Source organism: Anas platyrhynchos, chromosome 8 (genome assembly GCF_047663525.1).
Source record: "Anas platyrhynchos isolate ZD024472 breed Pekin duck chromosome 8, IASCAAS_PekinDuck_T2T, whole genome shotgun sequence".
Lineage (NCBI taxonomy): Eukaryota > Metazoa > Chordata > Aves > Anseriformes > Anatidae > Anas > Anas platyrhynchos.
Window position 1 is genome coordinate 29,792,256 of NC_092594.1, and position 19,686 is coordinate 29,811,941.

At 40.2% G+C, this 19,686-nt stretch overlaps 1 protein-coding gene across 3 annotated transcripts in view; it reads right to left on the reverse strand.

Moving 5' to 3' along the window:
- The window catches only part of TESK2 (testis associated actin remodelling kinase 2), a 75,777-nt gene that overhangs the window by 51,646 nt on the left and 4,445 nt on the right, over positions 1 to 19,686 (reverse strand). For 2 of the 3 annotated variants that reach the window (XM_072041727.1, XM_027462534.3), the window contains exon 2: positions 17,027 to 17,330. In XM_072041727.1, coding sequence (XP_071897828.1) covers positions 17,027 to 17,248 — 222 coding nt within the window. In that variant the 5' untranslated portion in view covers positions 17,249 to 17,330. Of the gene's footprint in view, positions 1 to 17,026; positions 17,331 to 19,686 lie in introns of those variants that run through there. The other variant, XM_021273279.4, reaches the window with a different exon arrangement.

The window sequence follows — 19,686 nt, forward strand, 5'->3', positions numbered from 1 at the left end:
ACACAAGCTTCTCAGCTGGCTCACCCACAGCCACACAGTAATCCCAGGGTAATAAGGATCAGAGAGAGGAGGTGGAAAAGGATGTAGAAAGCAGCGCCAAGAGCAGAAGCCAGCAGCAAGTTCATGAGCATGGGACTTTTCCTTTCAGTGGCAATACCGGCTTTAAAAAAAAACTGGTTGAACTACAGCTTTAGTGTGTTATAACAAGATAATCCAGAATTCTTCTGTGCGTAACCTGTCCTGCCTGTTTGGCATTCTTATTAGTTTTGAGCAGGATGATTGCATGTTAAGTTGATGCGGTTTAGTGTTACTGGTCAGGTTTCTTGTGTCTATTGTGTGCTTTCATTAATTTTTAATTTTATGCAGCTTTTGCATACTGAGCCAATTTGAATGAACAAGCTGAGCCGGAGAGGTCAACTTCTTTATGCAGACATTTTTTAATACCTATTTTAGTTATACTTTAGTTTTATTAGCTGTAATGCTTTGGCTGAGGAACAAAAATAGAAAAAAAAAGTTTGCATTCACTTAAGAAAGGAAGGTTTGTTCTATCAATGCAAACAAATCAGAATAAGGACAATTTAAAAGCTTTCAGTCTATACAGAACAGCTCTATCAGCTCAAGGAATACTTCCTCTGGGAGAAGGGTGAGGAACCTTTAGCGTTGTGGTAGAGCAATTTGGGTTTGCAGTGAACGGGAAAGAATTTGAAGGAGCTTAACTCCTATGGGCAGGGAACTACTCGGAACAGGACTCCCTCAGAAATCAGCTTTCCACTAACACTGAAGCTTCAGGGTCTGCCAACAAGGAATGAATAGAGGTAGAAGGTGAGCAGGAACTTGGACGGAGTGTGGTCTTGAACAATATTTGCCTTCTCATTTACTCCACTAGCTACCTCTTAATTTCTTGCCCATTTCTATAATTCACTCCATTCCATGCCAGAACGTCAAATCCTTTTGCCTCTGCTCTTGGGTAAAAGAAGAGCCTATCCTATAGTAGCACCTTCTTCCTTGTTCTTTGCCTTTTCCTTGTTTTGGCCTCTTCTTGAGCTAGGGAAACCTCAGAAAAGAGGGTGGGTAAGTTTTTGGAGCACTGTCCGGCATGCTTCCTGGATTTTCAGGTCTGACAGGCAAGAGGAAGCGGTCAGCAATTGCTTCTCAGAGGACCAGCTGGCCGCAGCACTAACACCATGCCCAGAGAAAACTGAGCAGGTTTTGCAAAGGACATTTTTCATTCTTCATGTCAGAAGGATATTCCTGAAGTCTTTTCAGTCTTGATAGACTGAACTGGGTTCTGTAGCAAGCTTTGGGGGCTTTCTTTTTTTTATTAAATCACTTTGACCATGCTTCAGAACAGCTCAGATTGCTAGCATCTGAGCATGTTAACAGATTTCTGAGAGGTACCCCACACTGTGCTGAAGGTGGGAGAACAGGGACTCGTCCTCTCACACCAGCTACCATTTGAGTTCAGAGAGAAAGGCATACCTGACGGCAGAAAGGCTTCTTCTCAAGAGGTCAATACCCAAGACAGTGAATAAAAATTAGATGACAGCTTATACATCATGGAACACACAATTAGTCACTTAGGATACACAGGAGGATAATTGTGTTCTCTGCTCTGAAGGAGAGTTGGCAAACAGCATTTGCACAGCAAGAACGGACTGCCAAGAGGCACAGGCAGGTCCTACCTCGAAGGTCAAGCTCCAGATCATCTGAGCTGTCAGCTCTTCTTTACAGCAGCTGTCAGTTACACCACCCTGTGCACCTACTTACCTGTCACTCATACTCTAGACAAAACTGGGGTCTCTACTGGCATTCCTTGCCAAAACCCCAAACAGTCTTTAATCTTTTGTCTCCCGTCAGGCCTCTTTTGTGTACATGAAAGCATGGAAATGGTGTTTCACCCACAAGACAGCTCCAGAAGGGAAACTCGTAAAGACCTTAGAAATGTTACCGATCACATTTAGTGTTTGTTTATAGGGCATTTTGCCTCAGTGCATGCCTGTACCCTCAACATAAGCAGGGAACCCTACCGGTTTGCTGTAAAACTGTCAAAGCTGTTGACATTATTATTAATTAGAGTTCCTTGCATATGAGATCAAGTAACCTTTTGGTGATGTCTGGATGATCATGTCTATGCTTGGAAATATTCTAGCAATCCTACAGCTGCCTTCCCATGTTGCTCTGCACCCTCGTCTGCCTTCAGCCTGCTTACCTACATGCCTCCATCTCAGAGGTCACAGTAACCAGATATTGCCTCCCTGTTTTATTGCTGTCAGGCAGTTTAAGTGTCCCTTTGCACACTGATTCTCCAAGGATCAAAGTGTTTTGTAAGTACTTTGACCTGGCTATGGCTAGCTGCATGGCCTGCCTGGTCTCTGTGTCTTCAAACCACGTTCCAGCCCTGGACCTTCTTACCTTCCTCTGAAGAAATGAGGTAGGTAGAGGAAGTCACGGCTCCAGGTAGAGAAACAGGAACATACTTGAAAGAAATATCATCATAGTGATTGAGCAGGGCTCACATTCACAGTAATTACTCACTATGTAGACATTGCATCCAGTTCACATGGGGAATTATCCTGCAAAAGTTGGGATTTTTAATTTTCTGCTTGCTACAAAGTTCTTTGTTATTAATAAACCCTAAATATTGTTTAAATAACTGTTTATTAGCTAATGGGTATACCAGAGCTTTCTGAAAATCCAAACGTTTATATTACTTCCACTCTTTGCCTATGCTGAAGGTGTGGGAAAGACTGATTTCATCTTTCACAAGGTTTTTTTTGACCTTTACTATTAACTGTACCCTTCCAGCTGTCCTTAGAATGAGTTTCTGAAGATCATTTCCCAATATTAATGTTATAAATCTGCCAATACAACTTCAAGGTTTGCCCTTAGTTTTCTACTGTATTTTCGTTATTTTTCAGCCAGGTAACATTGATTTGGAAGTACTTTATCATTGCTACCTTCCAAAATTGCCTTTAATCATTTTCCAGTTTTTCCTTACCCTCCTCTCCTCTGGTATCCAGCCTCACCACTTAATTACATTTACAGGTATTTACTTACACAGCCCATTACCCAGAATCAGGTTGCTTCCCCCAATCTGTCACCCACAACAATTTTTCAACATCCTGTTACGCATCTCAACCTTCACCAGGCTGTTTCATCTTCACCCTTCTTGCCATGTGTCCGAAGTACCACTTTACTAACCATTTTACTCACGTAACCTTCTCCAGTCCACATATATGACATTCCCCAAGCTTGCTTCCTGCCTGAGCTCGTTGTATTACCCACAAGAATCCTGCACACATTCTTATTACGTGCACTGACTCACCATCCTTATATTCACCAATTCAAATGTTCCCTGCACACTCAGCCTTCACATTAATGATAGATGATAGCAGGTGGTGTAGACATTTAAAAAGTTATGTGAGTTGTTCTCTTTTCTCTGACAGCCTCTAAGTGTCTTCACCTGATTTGCCTCCATTTTCTCTTGCAGTGACAGGAGATGAAGGTATTACCTCAGTTAGCCTTTCAGGTCATTTGCACTACCTATGCTTGACTGTGATTGTCCAAGTCCATAAAAAAAGCTGGTGAGATGCAGGAGATGATAAAAATTATTATTAAAAAGAGAATACATCACAGGACATTAAATGACAGGGAAGCAATCCTGAAGCAGACCAGCATTTGGCCCTCATGCAAGACTTATCTCAGGGAGGCCTGACCTCCTTGCTGTGACAGCAAAAGGAACCTTAAAAAAGTTAGGGTCAGCTGCCTTTTATTCAAGACCCACGGTCAAGCCATCAAGTCACCACGCTCTCATGGACATATATTCATACCTTGGAGATGAATGCATTACAAAAATGCATAAACTCTGATTGAGGAAAATTCCCTTTAATTGAGAAGATCAACCTGTACTTCAGGTCAGATCTCATTCAGATCCTGATGTTAGTAATGTCAATATCATGTCAAGTCTCACATCAGTAGAAAAATCTGTAGTGACAAATAGGAGCTTAAAGAAATACATCAGTCTAGATAATATTAAGCTGCTGTGTTGATGCTAGGGACCAAGACTGGGCTGTGGCTGTTTTCATAGTGGTATAGCATGTCACTACCCTAACTTCTTGTAGCAAGAGAGAAACATGCCAAGTGTAACAAAGCCTTGCCAAACAAAACTAGTCAACATGTGTTACATGAGTTTAGCACAGGTTCAGAAGATAGAGAGGAACTACACAAAAAATAAATCAATACATTTTAAAAGCCTGACAGTAATTGTAACTGCATTCACTTTTAGTATGAGGGAAAAAAATGAGACATACACAGAAAGTTGCAGCTTTTACCATTGCCCTTTAGTACAAAGGCTTGGAATTGGTCATTAAACAAAGATCATGTAACTTCAGAAACTTCTAACATCACTGATACAGCGGAGTAACAAGATCAATTACTACAGAATATTCCACACCTACAGCCAAATGAGTTCTCTATTTTTTTGCCAAACAAAAGTGAACTTATAATTAGTAAGTAGTACAGCTGTTACTTTATAAATCCATTTGTGTGTGCCAAAAAAATTTCATTTTTCTTTTGTATTTTGTTTTACTTCATTGCCCGCTGTAATGTAGAACCAGGGCCCAAAATACAGTACTCATTTATTTTAAACAAACGATTTGCTGATAGGAATCTGTCTGTATCTCTGCCACTAACTTGATCTCAAGCAAATCAAAGGCAAAAAAGAAACCACAGTCTTATTTTGAGAGAAAGCACAAATGAATGTGAGGGCTATTGTTCCACGGTTTGAGATCAGATGTAAACAGGCACAGCCAGGGTGGGGAAGCTGCCTGATTTTGTGGCCCGTTCAGCAGAATGTAACCATATAAAATTCCCTCAGCAATCCAGAACAAAGCTCATTCATGGACCTGCTGCTTAATTGCTGGGCAAAAAGCAGAAGAGCCTTATTTTTTTTTTAAGCTATACCACAACCTGACTACGTAGTTCGCATATGTAGTTCCATACCAAGTATAAAGTCACAGTAAGAAAAGGAAATACTGAGTCAGAAGCACAGCTCTGGGAGCTCATTCTTCTTCATTTTTAATGTCAGCTACCTTGTCAGCTCACTGAATAACCCTGAGCATGCGACTTCAATTCCACGCGTACATTCCCTCTTTAGCTCTTTAAGTCTATAATATGGAGGTGATAATGCTATTTCTGAGCCAAGGAAATCTGACATCTGCAAATGTCAAACATCCAAAGATAATACATAATGAGATATTGTATCTCTGTGCCCTTATTCTCCTATTTCTTTTTTTAATACTGATGATTAAATATTTCCTGTGTTACTATGGTTTTATCCTGTGCAAAATGTGACTATATTTGCATGATCTGCAGATGATTTTTAAGCAAGAACACTTCACGTTAAGTTCTTCTGGCATGTAACTGCACCTCCAGTCTTTTCTAATATATTAGCAGTTTGGTACCAAGCATGCAATCCCCCACTGTACCAGGAATGTCATCATCACCATTCAAACACATTTGTTGATTTTGTTTTAAAAATCTGCATGGGAACCTTGAGAGAAAGTTTTATTATGGTCAGAAATAGTTTCCTTACACTTCCCTCATAAATCTGTCAAATAAACGTTACTCATGCATGAGTAAGGAAGTCAGTCTCACATTTGTGCAGAGCCTGCTTGCATGCAGCTATTGCTGCTATAATCAGTCACAGCACTAGGGCTTGAGCACAAAGAAGAGAGAATGGAGTATAAAGAAGCTACATTTTGCTTACTTGAGGATACTTATGTTTTTATAAATTGCTACAACTCTGTGGACATAGCCAAAAAAATGAGAGCTCTTAATAATTTCTTGTTACTTCAGCCTTCATGGAACTACTTTTCTCGAACATTAAGTTCTCTTAGAAAAGGAAAAAATGAGCTAATTAAATATTCTAGGCAATTTCTTAAGTGCCTCCTCATTGTCAGCAATGGCTAGGAATTACAAGAACTGGATTTGCAGGACTCAAATCAAGCCAACTGATGTGACAGGTACTATGTTATCCATACTATCAGCCGTGGATCAGTTACCAAAACAGCATCTCCATTTTGATTACCCAAAGCAATGTCCCACAGCTCTGTCCTCTCCTCAAGCCCTGACCCCGTCCAGTGAGAACAGCAAACAGAAGGCGCCCACGCCCCAGCCAGAAGCAGCTCACACACAGCACAGATGGATTGCCATCACACTGCCACATCCATCACTCCTGTGCAATATCTAACTCCACCCCACCACCCACCCAACGCCAGGAAAACAAGCATTCAGAGAGGTGTGTTGTAGGGGATGCAGCCCGTTCCCGAGGCTGAGCCATGTTGCCGCTGGACGCAGGCCAGCGCAGTTATTTGAAGAACAGTAAATCAGCACCTGTCCCCTGGTATCAGCAATGAATGAGCTTACACAAATGTGCATGTTTGCCAGCTGGCAAAACAGAAAATCCCAGAGCTGCCAACCCAGCACATCTCCATACAGAATAGAAAACTAAACAGACCATTTAACTGCGCTGGAGAAATTATTATGTTCTGCTGTATTTTTCCGAAGATTTTTTCTTCAATAGGGAAGTTGGCTGATCAAAGCAGGGAAGATGAAATGTAGTGTATGCAAACTCTTTTCCCCCACGTTTGTTAATTTGCTTCACTTGGTACAATTTTAGACCTTACTTGTAGCGATGCCAAGTAGGACTGCAGGAAGGAGCATTACAGAAATAATATTTTCAAAGTTTTCCTAGTATTTTTCAACACCACTACAAAAGGCAAGACTTACATTAGGTCTACTACCCCATGACATCTTTGAGGCTACTAAAATGTTATAAGGGGATTGTTACATATATATATATACACACATACGCATATATTTAAGACTTCTGGCCATAAAATAGATAAATCAATCAATCAAAAGAAGAGTTATGTCAGATAAGTCACACATGAACCAGCCCTCTGTTCTTAACCTTTCAAAGCAATCTCAATTCTGACGAACATGCATGAGTGCCCTGCAAGTGAGCCAGGAAAACCTAAAATGAATGATACACCTGAGCAGGGATGAAGCCTCGTGAGTATTTTGGCCATTTTGTAATCCCTAGGGGATAATTATGCAGGTGAGGTTTTTAAGTGATACATTAGTGATCCATCAGAGTAAGGCCTATTTACTTCACCCTGCCGATGTGCTAAAAGCATTGGCTAATTAAGTGAGAAGGACTGGGATGACAGCATCTTGGCACCTCAATAATCAAAAAATCACTAGCAAGAGGAAGGCAACTGTCTGCGTGGTTACCACACAAAACATCTTGGCAGTTGCTAAAAGGCTTCCCAAAGGCTGATACTTCACACAGCATGAGAGGAATAATCCTTCTCAGTATTTATGCCTCATCTCAGTTCCAGAATGAGGCTTCTTCCTACTCCTGACCAATATCAGAGTAGGAAGCAAATGATTAGAGGCACCCAGCTGATACAACTCAAGAGCTTGAGGTTTTAAGGCTACTCTAGCCATCTCGGTCAGTTCACGCTAATACAGTGACTGCATTCCCAAGCAAACAATTAGTGGTGTGTTTTAACACTATAGTTTCACATAAGAGGCCTTAAGCCCCATTTATCTTGCTTCTGTCAGCCTGAGAGTTACCTCCACTGGTCAAAAGAGGAAGATTTTTAGCTTAGAACTAAATCCTTTTGAAATAAGAAGCAAGACCACACAGCATGTGTGGACAAGATCTGCTGTTTTACTAAGAGGTATCACATCACCCAGGGAGGGAGACAGCAACCACAATGTCTCTAACTCACTGTGACAGAATGAAGAAAGAAATTTAGAAGAGGAACACCACACCTGGGTGGGGTACCGCTCAAATGGATGTCACTTTTCAAAGCTTACAAGGTATACTCCTCATGCCTACAAACACAAGGATTAGATCTGAGTTTCCTGCTTGTTTCCCTGCTTCCGTATTCATTTTCCAATCTACAAGGACTTCTGATGCTACATAGCATAGGCAGAACCAGAAAAATCTCATTTTGCCTGATGTAGCAACACCAATCTCAAGGAAGAAAAAAAGATATTAAAAAGACTTGTTTAGACCAGTAGATTCTGAATTTGTTAAGCTTAGACTGTTGGTAGCTGTAAGCATCTCAACACTCGGCCAATCTTAATCAAGAACACTCTTAAAAACCAGGATGGCTCCAAACATCACCAATGAAACTAGCAGGAGAGAGCAGACAATTTTGGTTAGGCAAGACTGTTCCCAAGCCACTTCATGTTTCAGAATAGGCCTAATTTTCATTACAGCTAATAGCCACTGTGCCTTGTTATGCCTTCTTCCTCAAACAAAGGGATAAGAAAAAGGCATTGTTTGAGAAATCTGTTTTCTCATTATACGACTGTTTATGCACTGTAATGACATTTTTATACACTGACTAGGTTAAGCTTGAAATGATTCATTGAACCACTTTTCCAGTTATTAGATACTGTTTATATTCTTTGTTTTTCCCTGATGTATTGACACCACGTTCCACAGTTCCCCAGCTTAAGAAAACTCAAATATTTGATTCTGAAAGAGTATTTACATACAACTAGGCAGTTTCCTACAAATATTTTATAGGGCAACTGAAATAAAATACTTCTTAAGCCTATCAAATGGTCTCATAAATAGCAATAACACTGTGTGATCTCACCTCTAGTATTTTATGCAGCTTTTGAAGAACACCTGCATTTGGCTCAGGGCCCCAAACATGCTGGTAATTCCAGAGGTAACCAATCCCTTCTTAGTATAAACCCTATACCAAATGTTCAAAACAGCACATTAGAAAATGAGAGAACTTCGAAACTGAAGTAGAAAGGACAAAGACAACACGTGAGATAGATTTGACGTATGTTGTGAAATTTCACATCGTCAGCTGACTTCCATGCCAATGCTGCCCCTTCAGAGTATTTTTATCCTGAATACCAGAAATGCTTCCTTATGAATCAGTTTCAGAAAAAAAAAAAAAAAAGCCAACCTAGGCAACAAATTAACTGTGCAAGATACATATTCAAGCTTGCAGGGTTCCTACAGCCTATTAATCCAGAAAGATATTCTAACTTTTAAATTGACAGCGCTATTATTTCATTCCTTAATACAAAGTGGCAATCATTTTAAGTGAAGCATGAAGAAAGCTCATGCAGATGATAGAAAGCAAGTCTTAGAGACCCTTTTATATGAGGTTTAGTGTTGCTGGAGCCATACCTCTGTTAACACAGTGCATATGTGATCTTGCATTATGTCTCTAGACTTGCAGTGCCATAATAAGTTTTCTTTTTGTCATCAGCAACATACTGGAGATAATTGCACTTAATTTTTCCTAGAAAATAGTTTTTGTCTATTAGGCATAATTCCTCTCCGCATATTTTGCTTATGTCAAGCTTGGCATTTATATTGCTATTTAGGCCTTCCTCCTATGCTGCACATCTTCCTGTTTTACTTTGCATTATAGATTTGTGAAGTCAAAAGCATATGGTTGGAAAAGACTTCATGCCATCTAGTTCTTCATCCCTCTATATCCCAGACCAAAACCAGCTTCGTCTGTCACTCTTCATGGGCATCTGCTTAAACCATTCTTTAAAGCTGATAGTAGAGACTACAGTAACAGAAGGTGCTAACTCACAGGTATCTGAAGAATTAGTTTCATTGAAGTGAGAGAGGAATGGCTGCATCACAAGCCACATTGGACTGAAAAACCTCCAGAAGTAGATTAAGCTACTCCGGTTTCCCATGAAGACATGCACATAAACAACATCTCCTTCAACTGGTTGAGCTGGGAGAGCAGGAGTCCTTGGCAGAGGGATGGTAAAAATCTACAGAGGAAGTGAAAAAGCAGCTGGAAGACCTGTTTTCCATCATCTGTATGAGCTTTCTTCATACTTCTCTTACAACAGCTACCGTAAAGAAAACCAACAGACTTCCTGTCTCCCTCTACATAGGATAAAAAATTAAAGAAAAAGTATTCTGTACAGTTAAGTTCATAGAGATACTAATGCCAACTTGAAGAATGTGATTTTGGCTTGAAGTTTGGTAGCAAAGCCTCAAAGTCACTAAAATTGTTCAAAAGTAAAAGCCAGAGTTGTACTAAGAGCCAAATTCAACCTTTCACTTGGTATTAACAGATAAACACTGGCAACACAAAAAGGGTTGTTTATGTTGAAAGTTCTGAAATAATAACCAAGAGGGTGTGTTAGGACTGAAAAAAAAATCTCTTGCTGGAATGCTCAGAACTTCCTTGATTTATGCTGACATTTAATCCCTTTCCCCTCTTCAAAGAATTCAGGGCTACCAATAGGTATTGGTTTGACTGTCCCGAAGACCTGACATCCCTTTTACGCAGCAAGCAGGTGCACACAGAGGCAGTAAGGAGCAGCTCATGCAGTCCTGGGAGTGAGCTGGGGCCTTGTTCTGCAGAAGGGGACCCCCTCCAGCAACGGGAGGGAGCTCTGTACCATTTCTGTTCCCGGCCATCCTGCTGAGCCTGGCAATAACACACAGCCTTGTATTTAGATTTAAAGCACACTGACAATTCATATATCACAGTGTCTGTGAGTCTGTCAAAACCTGAGTTGATGAAGACTCTGGTTCTGGAGAGTGTTACCTGCAGACTGAGCCACTGGTTTCCAATCCTTTCTGCAACACATTTTGTCTGAAAGCCAACAGGCAGCACCTTTGTTATGAATTCAGCTTCTGTTGCCCCTTTTTTCTGCCCTTTCTTCACATTTTTAATAGTCATCCTCTCCTTTTAATCTAAATTGGTGTTCCCTTTTCTACAGACTCATTTATAAAACTGCTCAAATAGCTCCCTTCCTCCTTCCACACATTCATAGACATTTTAGTCTTGGAAGAAGGCCTCTGTTGACATGATAAACCATTAAATGCCACAGGAAAACTGAACCCTCTGTCAGTAAGGAGTTGCTTTTAGAGCCAAGAAGCAAACAGACACGACCAGCTGTAAAAACAACTGAAACTGGGAAGTCCTAGATATAAAAGGATAGATTAATAATAATATTAAATAATAACAAAAACACAGCCTGGCTGCACCAAAGGAGGTTCCAGAATCCCCTATAATGGAAGTTTTAAGGACAGGCTGAAAATAACTGCCAAGAACAGAGCACATGCACTTGAGCATGGCTCAGCTAAGGAGACTACAGGAGTTCTAATAAACAGAGCTGGGAAGGGACGATATTTTAAGATTTGGTGATCAGATTTATTAAAGCCATTGTATAAAATGACAAGTCTTACAATAGCTATATACATAAACACACAGACTTCTGCAAGACATCCGACTTTGCGCCGTAAGCTGCTGTAAGTAGGTTAAACATGAATGATAGCTCAAGCTACAGTTGTGCATGACAAAGCAGCATGAAATGGGGAAGTTTCAACCGAGCTTCCAGAGGAACTGAGCTAGGCCTCGTGTTACTCAACGCTCCGTGTTCACTTCCAGCTCACTGACGACAGCTACCACTCAGAGAAATTCAAATCCTTGTAGCTTTGCCCTGCTCTCGTTATTTCACTAAGTAAGGAAGGCCATGTCCTATCTCAGGCACATCTGAGCAAAAAGTAACACACCCGAATGAAAAGCTTCACTAGAGACAAGGACTGAAGGCTGTACCTACAGAGCAGGAGACCCACGTCCAGTGAGCAGCAACATGAAGATGTATGTAGGAGTCCCATAAAACAAAAACACAAGTTTGTGTGTTACGATAACAAGTGTTGCATGTTGTAAGAGTGTGGCAAAGCAAAAGGCTAGTTTGGACAAGTCATTGCTAAGAACAAAACTAGGGCACTTGGTTTTATGTCCACTTTAAAAAGAAAAAGATGTTGCAGAAGATGGTGGAAAAACTTAAACCTCTACTGCAAAAGCAAGGTTAATCTCAGGGCAGGAAAAAAAAAAAAACACGAATTTGGACCATGTTACACATCAAAAGGGTCAAAATATAACTTGATAATGCACATCATTTTTTACAGTGCGGAAGGTAGAGGTACTAAAGATTCCAGCCCCATCAAGACACTAAGAATGACTGGGTAGACTAGCAGGCCAAAGAGACTTCACAATAGAGAGAATGAACACTAAGCATTGGCATCACTGATACTACTTCTGAGATCTTCAGTTCAGAATTGAAGAAAAACAAACAAACCCTGTATTGAATGTCACACCAGCGTGCTTTAGCCAAAATACCAGGTACTGCTATAGTGTAATGACCTTTGATTATGTGGCAGTGGGTGTAGATCATCTAATATCCCTTCTAAGCCTTAACTGCTTGACAAGTACATAATGCCTTCCTTCATTCTCAAACATCCAGTTTAACCATAAGACATAACGGGTAAAGTCTACCATGAAAATAGATATTCACAGATAAAATAGATATTAAACAAAATAGACTTTTTTGTTCAAGCAGCCTGTAACCTTTGTCTCTCATAACCGTTGTTTCTGAAGTCCTATGAGTAAATCCATCATTCACCCCATTCTACAGTTCTTACTTTGCATTGTTTATCCTACATAGCAAGTTCTGCCAAATTTAGTTCAAAGGCCAACAGAGGAAAGTGACTACTGCTCAACATCAAACATTTCTGCACTGGACTCTTCTTCAAGACCTGAAAATTATAGCTGGAGAGATGTCAATCAAGAAAAATAGTAATCAAGTCACAAAGCACAAAAAGATACAGCTCTGAATCTCACTTTTGGGAAAGCCAGATAGTAGGATCTGCCAGATTTACCACAGTCAGATGTTCCAGAGATCAAACCCACCAGCATGACCTTGCACCTTATAGACATAGCATCCAAAGTGGTACAAAACATGAATTGTACTGGGTAATGTCCATCAGAAGTAACAGAACTACCAGCTGAGTACATTACCATACTAGTTAGTATTTCATAAAAAAGAATTATATAAGAGTGTTCTTCACAACCCTGAAGCAGAAAAAGGCATTTAACCCTGTGGAGATTAGTGGGGGAAATTTGCTGCACAAATGCAAAAACAGGAAAATTGCATAGCCAGAAGTTCTGCAGAAAGGATATGAAGTTATAGGGGAGCACAAAACCCATTGCTTGGTGCTTTCAGTAACAGCCTGGGAAGGCCACAGTATGTAAGCCAAAACAGGAGTGCTGATTTCCATCTCAAACATTTTTTGGAGGCACCCATGCTCATCTGCTTAATGTTTCAGCTCTAGAAGGTCATTAATTTTGCATTACGTCTCATACATTTTATATTCACATGCTTGTCTTTGCTCATCCACTATTAAACAACATTAACTTTTTTAAAAAGGTATTATGCACCTTTTCCACTGCTCACATGAACAACTTTCCCAGGCATATGCTTAAGATACAAATGATGCTGACGCAATTGCTTTGAATATTTCATAAGATCAGATTATTTTTGTCTGACAATTAATTTCTAATTGTAGCTCTCTCAACTCCTACGATGTTAAAAGCATGATTCGAGGTGGTCAAGACTGTGGCCTGGTTGACCTGAGTTCTGTCTTCAACCTTCTGTTTATCCCAAGGATCATCTTTCTAAGGTTAAACTAGCTTCAGTTTTGTCAGAGCAAGTTCCCTGACAAACACAGATTATTTTTCTCCCTGTTATATGCCACCTTCCTGACTATTGGAGGGGGGAGCTTTGAACAGGCAAGCCCATCATTATGATAGCAATGAAGTAGTCCTGCACAACAGAACTAGAGTGACACAAAAAATATTTTGCTCCTATTTTTGGAATTATTTTCTGACAGTACTGCTAATTAGATGGCCAAGCATACTTAAAACAGGAGAACTATCCTCAGTGAAATAATTTTAGTATCCAGGACTGCCCAGGAAAAACCATGCATTCTTCCCTGAATGTCAGAAGATTTCACCATGCTTCTTCTAACAGTCAAAAAACTTCAAATTCTCCAGTGACCACACCTGTGCAGCAACACAAACTTCCCAACACACAAACACAAGCAACTTTGAACCTGTACAATTTTCTACTGGATCTATGATCCCTGTACAGACAAAAAATAAACTGTCCTCTTTCAGCATTCAAAGTACCAAAAGTATTTCCAGTCTCTCTCAGAAGTTCAGCTACAGAATACAGAGCCAACAAGAACCCCTGAAGGAACTTGAATATTTATTACTGGCTTTGAAGCAGAAGATCTATGTGAATGGAGGATCAAGGATTTTAGTCCGACCGCTGTTCCAATACATGCAGTTAACATACATTCTTAAAGTATCTCCTTATGCAGTATTTAGTTTCAGCACAATGTTCATCTCCATCAGTCTTTACTAGTCTTCCCAGCTAAGAATTTAAAGATTTAGGATCATGGCTGGGAAATGAAAATTTACACAAACAGCCTCTGCTTAGTTCAATCCAAAAGCAAACATCAATGTTCTGCACTTGCCATTGAAAACTACAACAGGAAATAGTCAGTTGGCTGACTCAAACTAGACTACTACTAGTGTTTGATAAAGCTCAGCTTTTCTGAAGTCATTTCTACAATATTCAGCATTCAGGTGAATTTGAATTGCTACAATGACAGCAAACAAAAATCAAAAGGCCAGTGTAATATTTCATGCTGAATAAACCACAAAGCTTAGTTTGTGTGAGTAAAGGTGCCCTAGAAATGCTATAAAAACATGCATAGGACATAAAACCATTAACATACACACACCGATGCTATAATGTATTCATATTCCCAAATTAAGAAAAGGCAATTTCTATCCACTCTGAAAGATTATATTAAAAAAGGAGTCTCCGCAGAAAAGGATTGAAGGGAACAAATCACTGAAAACAATTGTCAGTTGTGTAGCAAAAGAAAAATCCCAAACCCTCAAAACAGTGCAAGTATTCTTCGTTAAATCACATGAGCAAACCTGGTGTGTGATGCTCACAAAACAATAGACAAATACATAATTGAAAATGCTCTGGTGACTTTTTTTTTCCCTGAGATACCTTTCACTAATTTAAAGGGAAAGCTTAATTGCTTCGTAAAGTTACTTATGCAGCAAGTTTGGAACTATCATGGATTCTTCTCAAGTTCAATCGCTTACCAGGGAGCCTGCAGATCAGCCTGAACTTTGACTGTGTCAAACCATGAGGCTTCCTTTCCTGGAAGCACATCAAGGTTCTTGCATGAAATCTGATCATCAGCACAGTCAGATTAGTGACAGAAGTGGTCAGGCTGATAAACTAGCAAAACAGAAACCTGCCTAAGTAAGTGTGGAACCACATCTAAGACAAGGTTGTAATGTATTCTCACCCGTTTGTGCCAAAAGTGAAGGGAGAACCTTTTTTTGAAACTGATGTGAAAGAAAAAGCTTTATCACTCGTTGCTTCCCTGCAGGAGGTCTGTAGCTGTTTCTAGAAAAACAGACACCAGATACCCAGATTACTACCAGCTCTTAGAGTAATGCTGCTGATGGCTGACTTACCCCAGGAGATGCCTAGCTTAGTTCTGCTGCAAGCAGGAATGGCAGGGGAAAGCTTTTTAAAGGTTAGCTGACTTCTTTAGGCACTGGAAGGTAAATCAGGTGTCAAGGATTTCTCTCACCCAACAGAAGTTCTCAAACAGATGTGTACCTCCATATGCCACTACCGAACTGAAACAAATGCTCTCTTGAAATAAGATGTTCTTAATAAATCAATAACTGTGTGATAGAAAGTTATATTTGCTTTTAACCATTTCCCCATCCACCCACTTTTGTTTCCTAATGATCAGTAACACTGTACCTTCCTGCTGGATATGTAAGCATCTTGCCTCAGGGCACTTTTCCATATGTTCCTCACAGCAGAAAGTTGCTTATTTCACCCAGTAAATCTGTTCACACATGCAGCTGTTTGACTTCACTTTCTGAAGTCCCAACAAACAAAACTTTATTTCAAAACAAGAAAAGGGACTTCAGAAATAACTCGTGTTAGGGGAAATTAAATTTCATATATCTAACTAAAGAAAAAAAAATTGCCTTCACACAAGGGAAGATATTCATACAGAGATGGGAATGTATCTGAGCAATTAAAAAAGCAAAAATGATTTTCCTTTTCTAATTCACATATCTACTCACAGCAGTAAAGCTGGATGTTTCCTGACTTAAATTCTTAAAGAAAAAAAATCACATGAAATATCATGGAATGGACACAATACACCGCGAGACATTTTCTGTCATTTCGCTGAAATGGAAACAAGTTGGAGGGCGAGTTCATTTAAAACCAGGAACTAAGGCAAGGAAACAAGTTATTTTTGCAGTGCCTGAAAGCCTAGAAGTCAACTCAATATCCTACTCCTCTAGAATAGACCTTACCAGAACAGTCAAGACATAAGAAATGCTACTAGCACTGTAAAACAGGAACTGCCCGTACAGTGACACAAATTGCTTTTCCATGTCCTTAACCACTGTCAGTGACTTGCTGCTACAATATCTGAAAAATCTCTGATTTTCTTATTCACGTTATTCACTATGAAGCAATCTCATTATTTAAGTTAGAGGTATGGCATAACAAGAAGCAAAGGGAACAGAGCAGTAGCTGGATGTATTATAACTGCAGCGCAACAAATTTTGTTGTTTCAAACTCAGTAATTATGTGTAGATCTCCTAACACTGGCACATCCTGAGTTGTGAGTCAAAAAACTGGCAAAGGAATGAGAACAATCTCACAAACTTAATAATTGAGCTACATTAAAGACATCCAAACCTAAATAAGAGGGAACCAAATAGCCACTAGGGTTTAATACACTACACAAACACAACAATATGTGGCAGGGACCAAAAGATAAGCCAGTTATTTTCTAGCTCATATTATTTCTCGCAAATAGCTTCTGCAACTCCCCAAATAACTTAAAAGTGATAAAAAAACAGCTGGAAGAGGGACAAAGGAAACAATTGAATCCTGCAAGCTCTTCATCACTTAAGTAAAGCCAATACAAGAACAGCCAACTTCAGTGAAAGAAGTGCTTCTGTTAATGCTCTTGTACTTCTCAGCACCAAACACAAAACAATCACAAGGGGAAGAACTAAACACGCACCTTGAACACCTCCGAGAAGAAACCAGAGCCGATTTTCTCACAGGTGAAGTCATCAAGACGGGTAAGTCTGGAAAAGGCACTTATCAGGGCTCTGTACGAAGAGGTCCAAACTCTTCCAATCTGGGATGCAGTCCCATCTCCTCCAGTGCCACCGTCAAAGTCCTCAGTGCGCTCCAAGCGTGGTGGAAATCCTGCTATTGAATTCCGCTTACTTCGGTCCATTTTGAAAACAGGCTTGTCTTCTGCTAAGGGAGGACTTCTCACATCTTAGGTACTTTGCTGGCTTCTCTACTCTTGTTGGAAGCTAAAACACAAGAAATTGAGGTCGTTGTTATTATAAAAATACCTAAACATGTTTGATAGGACTCCAACACAACTTAACCAGTGTAAGGGAATGAGAAAAGTAGAAGATATCCAAGTAGATGTAAAAAAATACACACACACACAACCAACCACACAGCATCATTAAAAAAGATGGACAATCTAATGAACTTTTCCTTTAGAGTCCTGGAAATATCTATTCTCTGGCTATTAAGAAATAAGTTTGGAGCTCAAAACTTTAAATGATAACAAAGGGCTTTCACACACACACACTATTTAAGTTCTGGTTGCTAAAGCAAACAACTAAGCCGTGGGAAATCCACAAAAAGTTACCTTCTATGCTACTTCGGTAGCAGTTGGTGACCAATCTAGTGCTATTGCAAGAAAACAGATCAACTTTCAGTTGACTTAAACAAAATTATTAGCTGTCAATAACAGTAGCTGGAGCACCAAAAGCTTTGTGTTTTTTGTTTTGTTTTGGTTTTGTTTTCAACATCCACCTATGAATGTTCCAAGACCAATTTCTTAACAAATGAAAACACAAGTTTATACCTGCTAAAGATCTAGTCCCCGAATTTGTGAAAGCGATCAACAATCCTGCTACAAAAACAAAGGCTTCTTGTACGAAACTGCCAGAACAATTCTCCATGCACACAATTTTAAAGCTATATTAATTTCAGTTCAACTGAAAACACAGGAAATAAGATACATTTGCCAAGTACGAAGGGGGAAAAGAAAGAAAAAACAACACCGAGGGAATTTTTTTTCTCTGTGTAAGAGGATGATGAAGTAATCAGGATGACTCTGGAGCCCATCAAATCCAAGTTGGATTGGCAAACCTGACAGGTGGCCTACTTTTTTTTTTCCCCTTTAAACCTTAGAGTCAGGAGGTTATTCATCTTTTCCACACTTAACTGTTCATTTACAGCAACTCAGTGAAGCCCCTACAAAACCTGAACAAAGTGAGCACTCACAATGAGGGCAATTTTTTTTTTTTTTGAGGGTGAATGAAAAACTGGAATGGGAAAGCAAACTTTTTTTTATGAAGTGGCAGACGAAATAATCACAAAGCAGGGAGCAGACGAGGCACTTATACTTGTATGTACACAGATGTACAAAACCTGAACAATGCACTGAATTTGAAGAGCATCTCAAAAACAGAGGCGCACCAGCTGTCCTCTGAATACGCCGCAGTCCTGCTGTACACATCTTGCATGCAGCGTATCCTTCAGAGATGCTGTGCCAACCCGTCAGAAAGGCACACAGCCCTTCAGAGTCAGCTCTGTTGAATTGCATGGAATTCATTTCCATGTTGTCCTCTCCGAGAAGAAACAAAAACTCTACCCCAACCCCCCCTCTCAAGGTCTGTGGTGGTGTTAATTTCAAATATCTTAAAACTCACCTCTCCAAATGAGGGTCAGGATGGGGAGGATGTTATAAGACACCCTTACCAGGGCCTGCTTAAGAAAATTTAATCTCTCTCGCATCCCACATTGCGGTATTCCTACAGAACTTTATGTGCAGACTCCCCCGTGCGTGAGCTTCCTGCGCTGTTCAGATGCTAGCACTACATCATCTAACGTTATAGCATGGCCGGCTGCCACAGAGAAGATCAGGATCCAATTTCTGACCTCATATTCCTGCCCCACGAGCCCTGAAGGTCTGGAAATGGTACAGGAGCACCACGGGAAGACAAAGCCTGCTCTGTTTCCCCGGGGAGACAAAATCACCCAGGGAAGCTCCTCAGCTGCAGAGAAGGTGCCCAGGATCTTCCAAGCGTACTTAAATAATTCTTTTTGATCTGAGAGCAGCGACCTAACGTTTGGTTGCTTTTCAGGGAGATGAAGAAAGAACTATCTGTGGAAGGAGGAGAGGCAGGAAACAATGGTGTTAACAAGTCGTTTTCTGGAACAAAAGGCAAGTACCTTTGGAGACTGACCAAGAGGCCTGCTGGACTTGAAGAAGCAACGTTTCAGCACTTCGCAGAGCAGCACCCACCTGCACTCGGAGCTTTTTAAGGGAAGGAGCAAGCTTTTGCCCCAGCAGTGCCCAGTCTGACACTCAGTGCCATGACTCCCATGAGGGGCACCCTGAAGTTTTTGCAGACACCCCCCCAAACCTAGTGAAACAACCCACCTGCATTGCAGCCCAGCAAACAGATCAGAGCTATATCAAGATATACCCAAAAAACTAGACACTAAGATTGACATTTTCTAGCTAGAGGAAGACACCAACTTAATTGATATTAAACAGGAAGAAACACCTACCTCTGTTTTAACCATCCAGATACCATTAATAAAAGATCAGCTCCCCATATACCCTGCTTAATCTACCAAAAA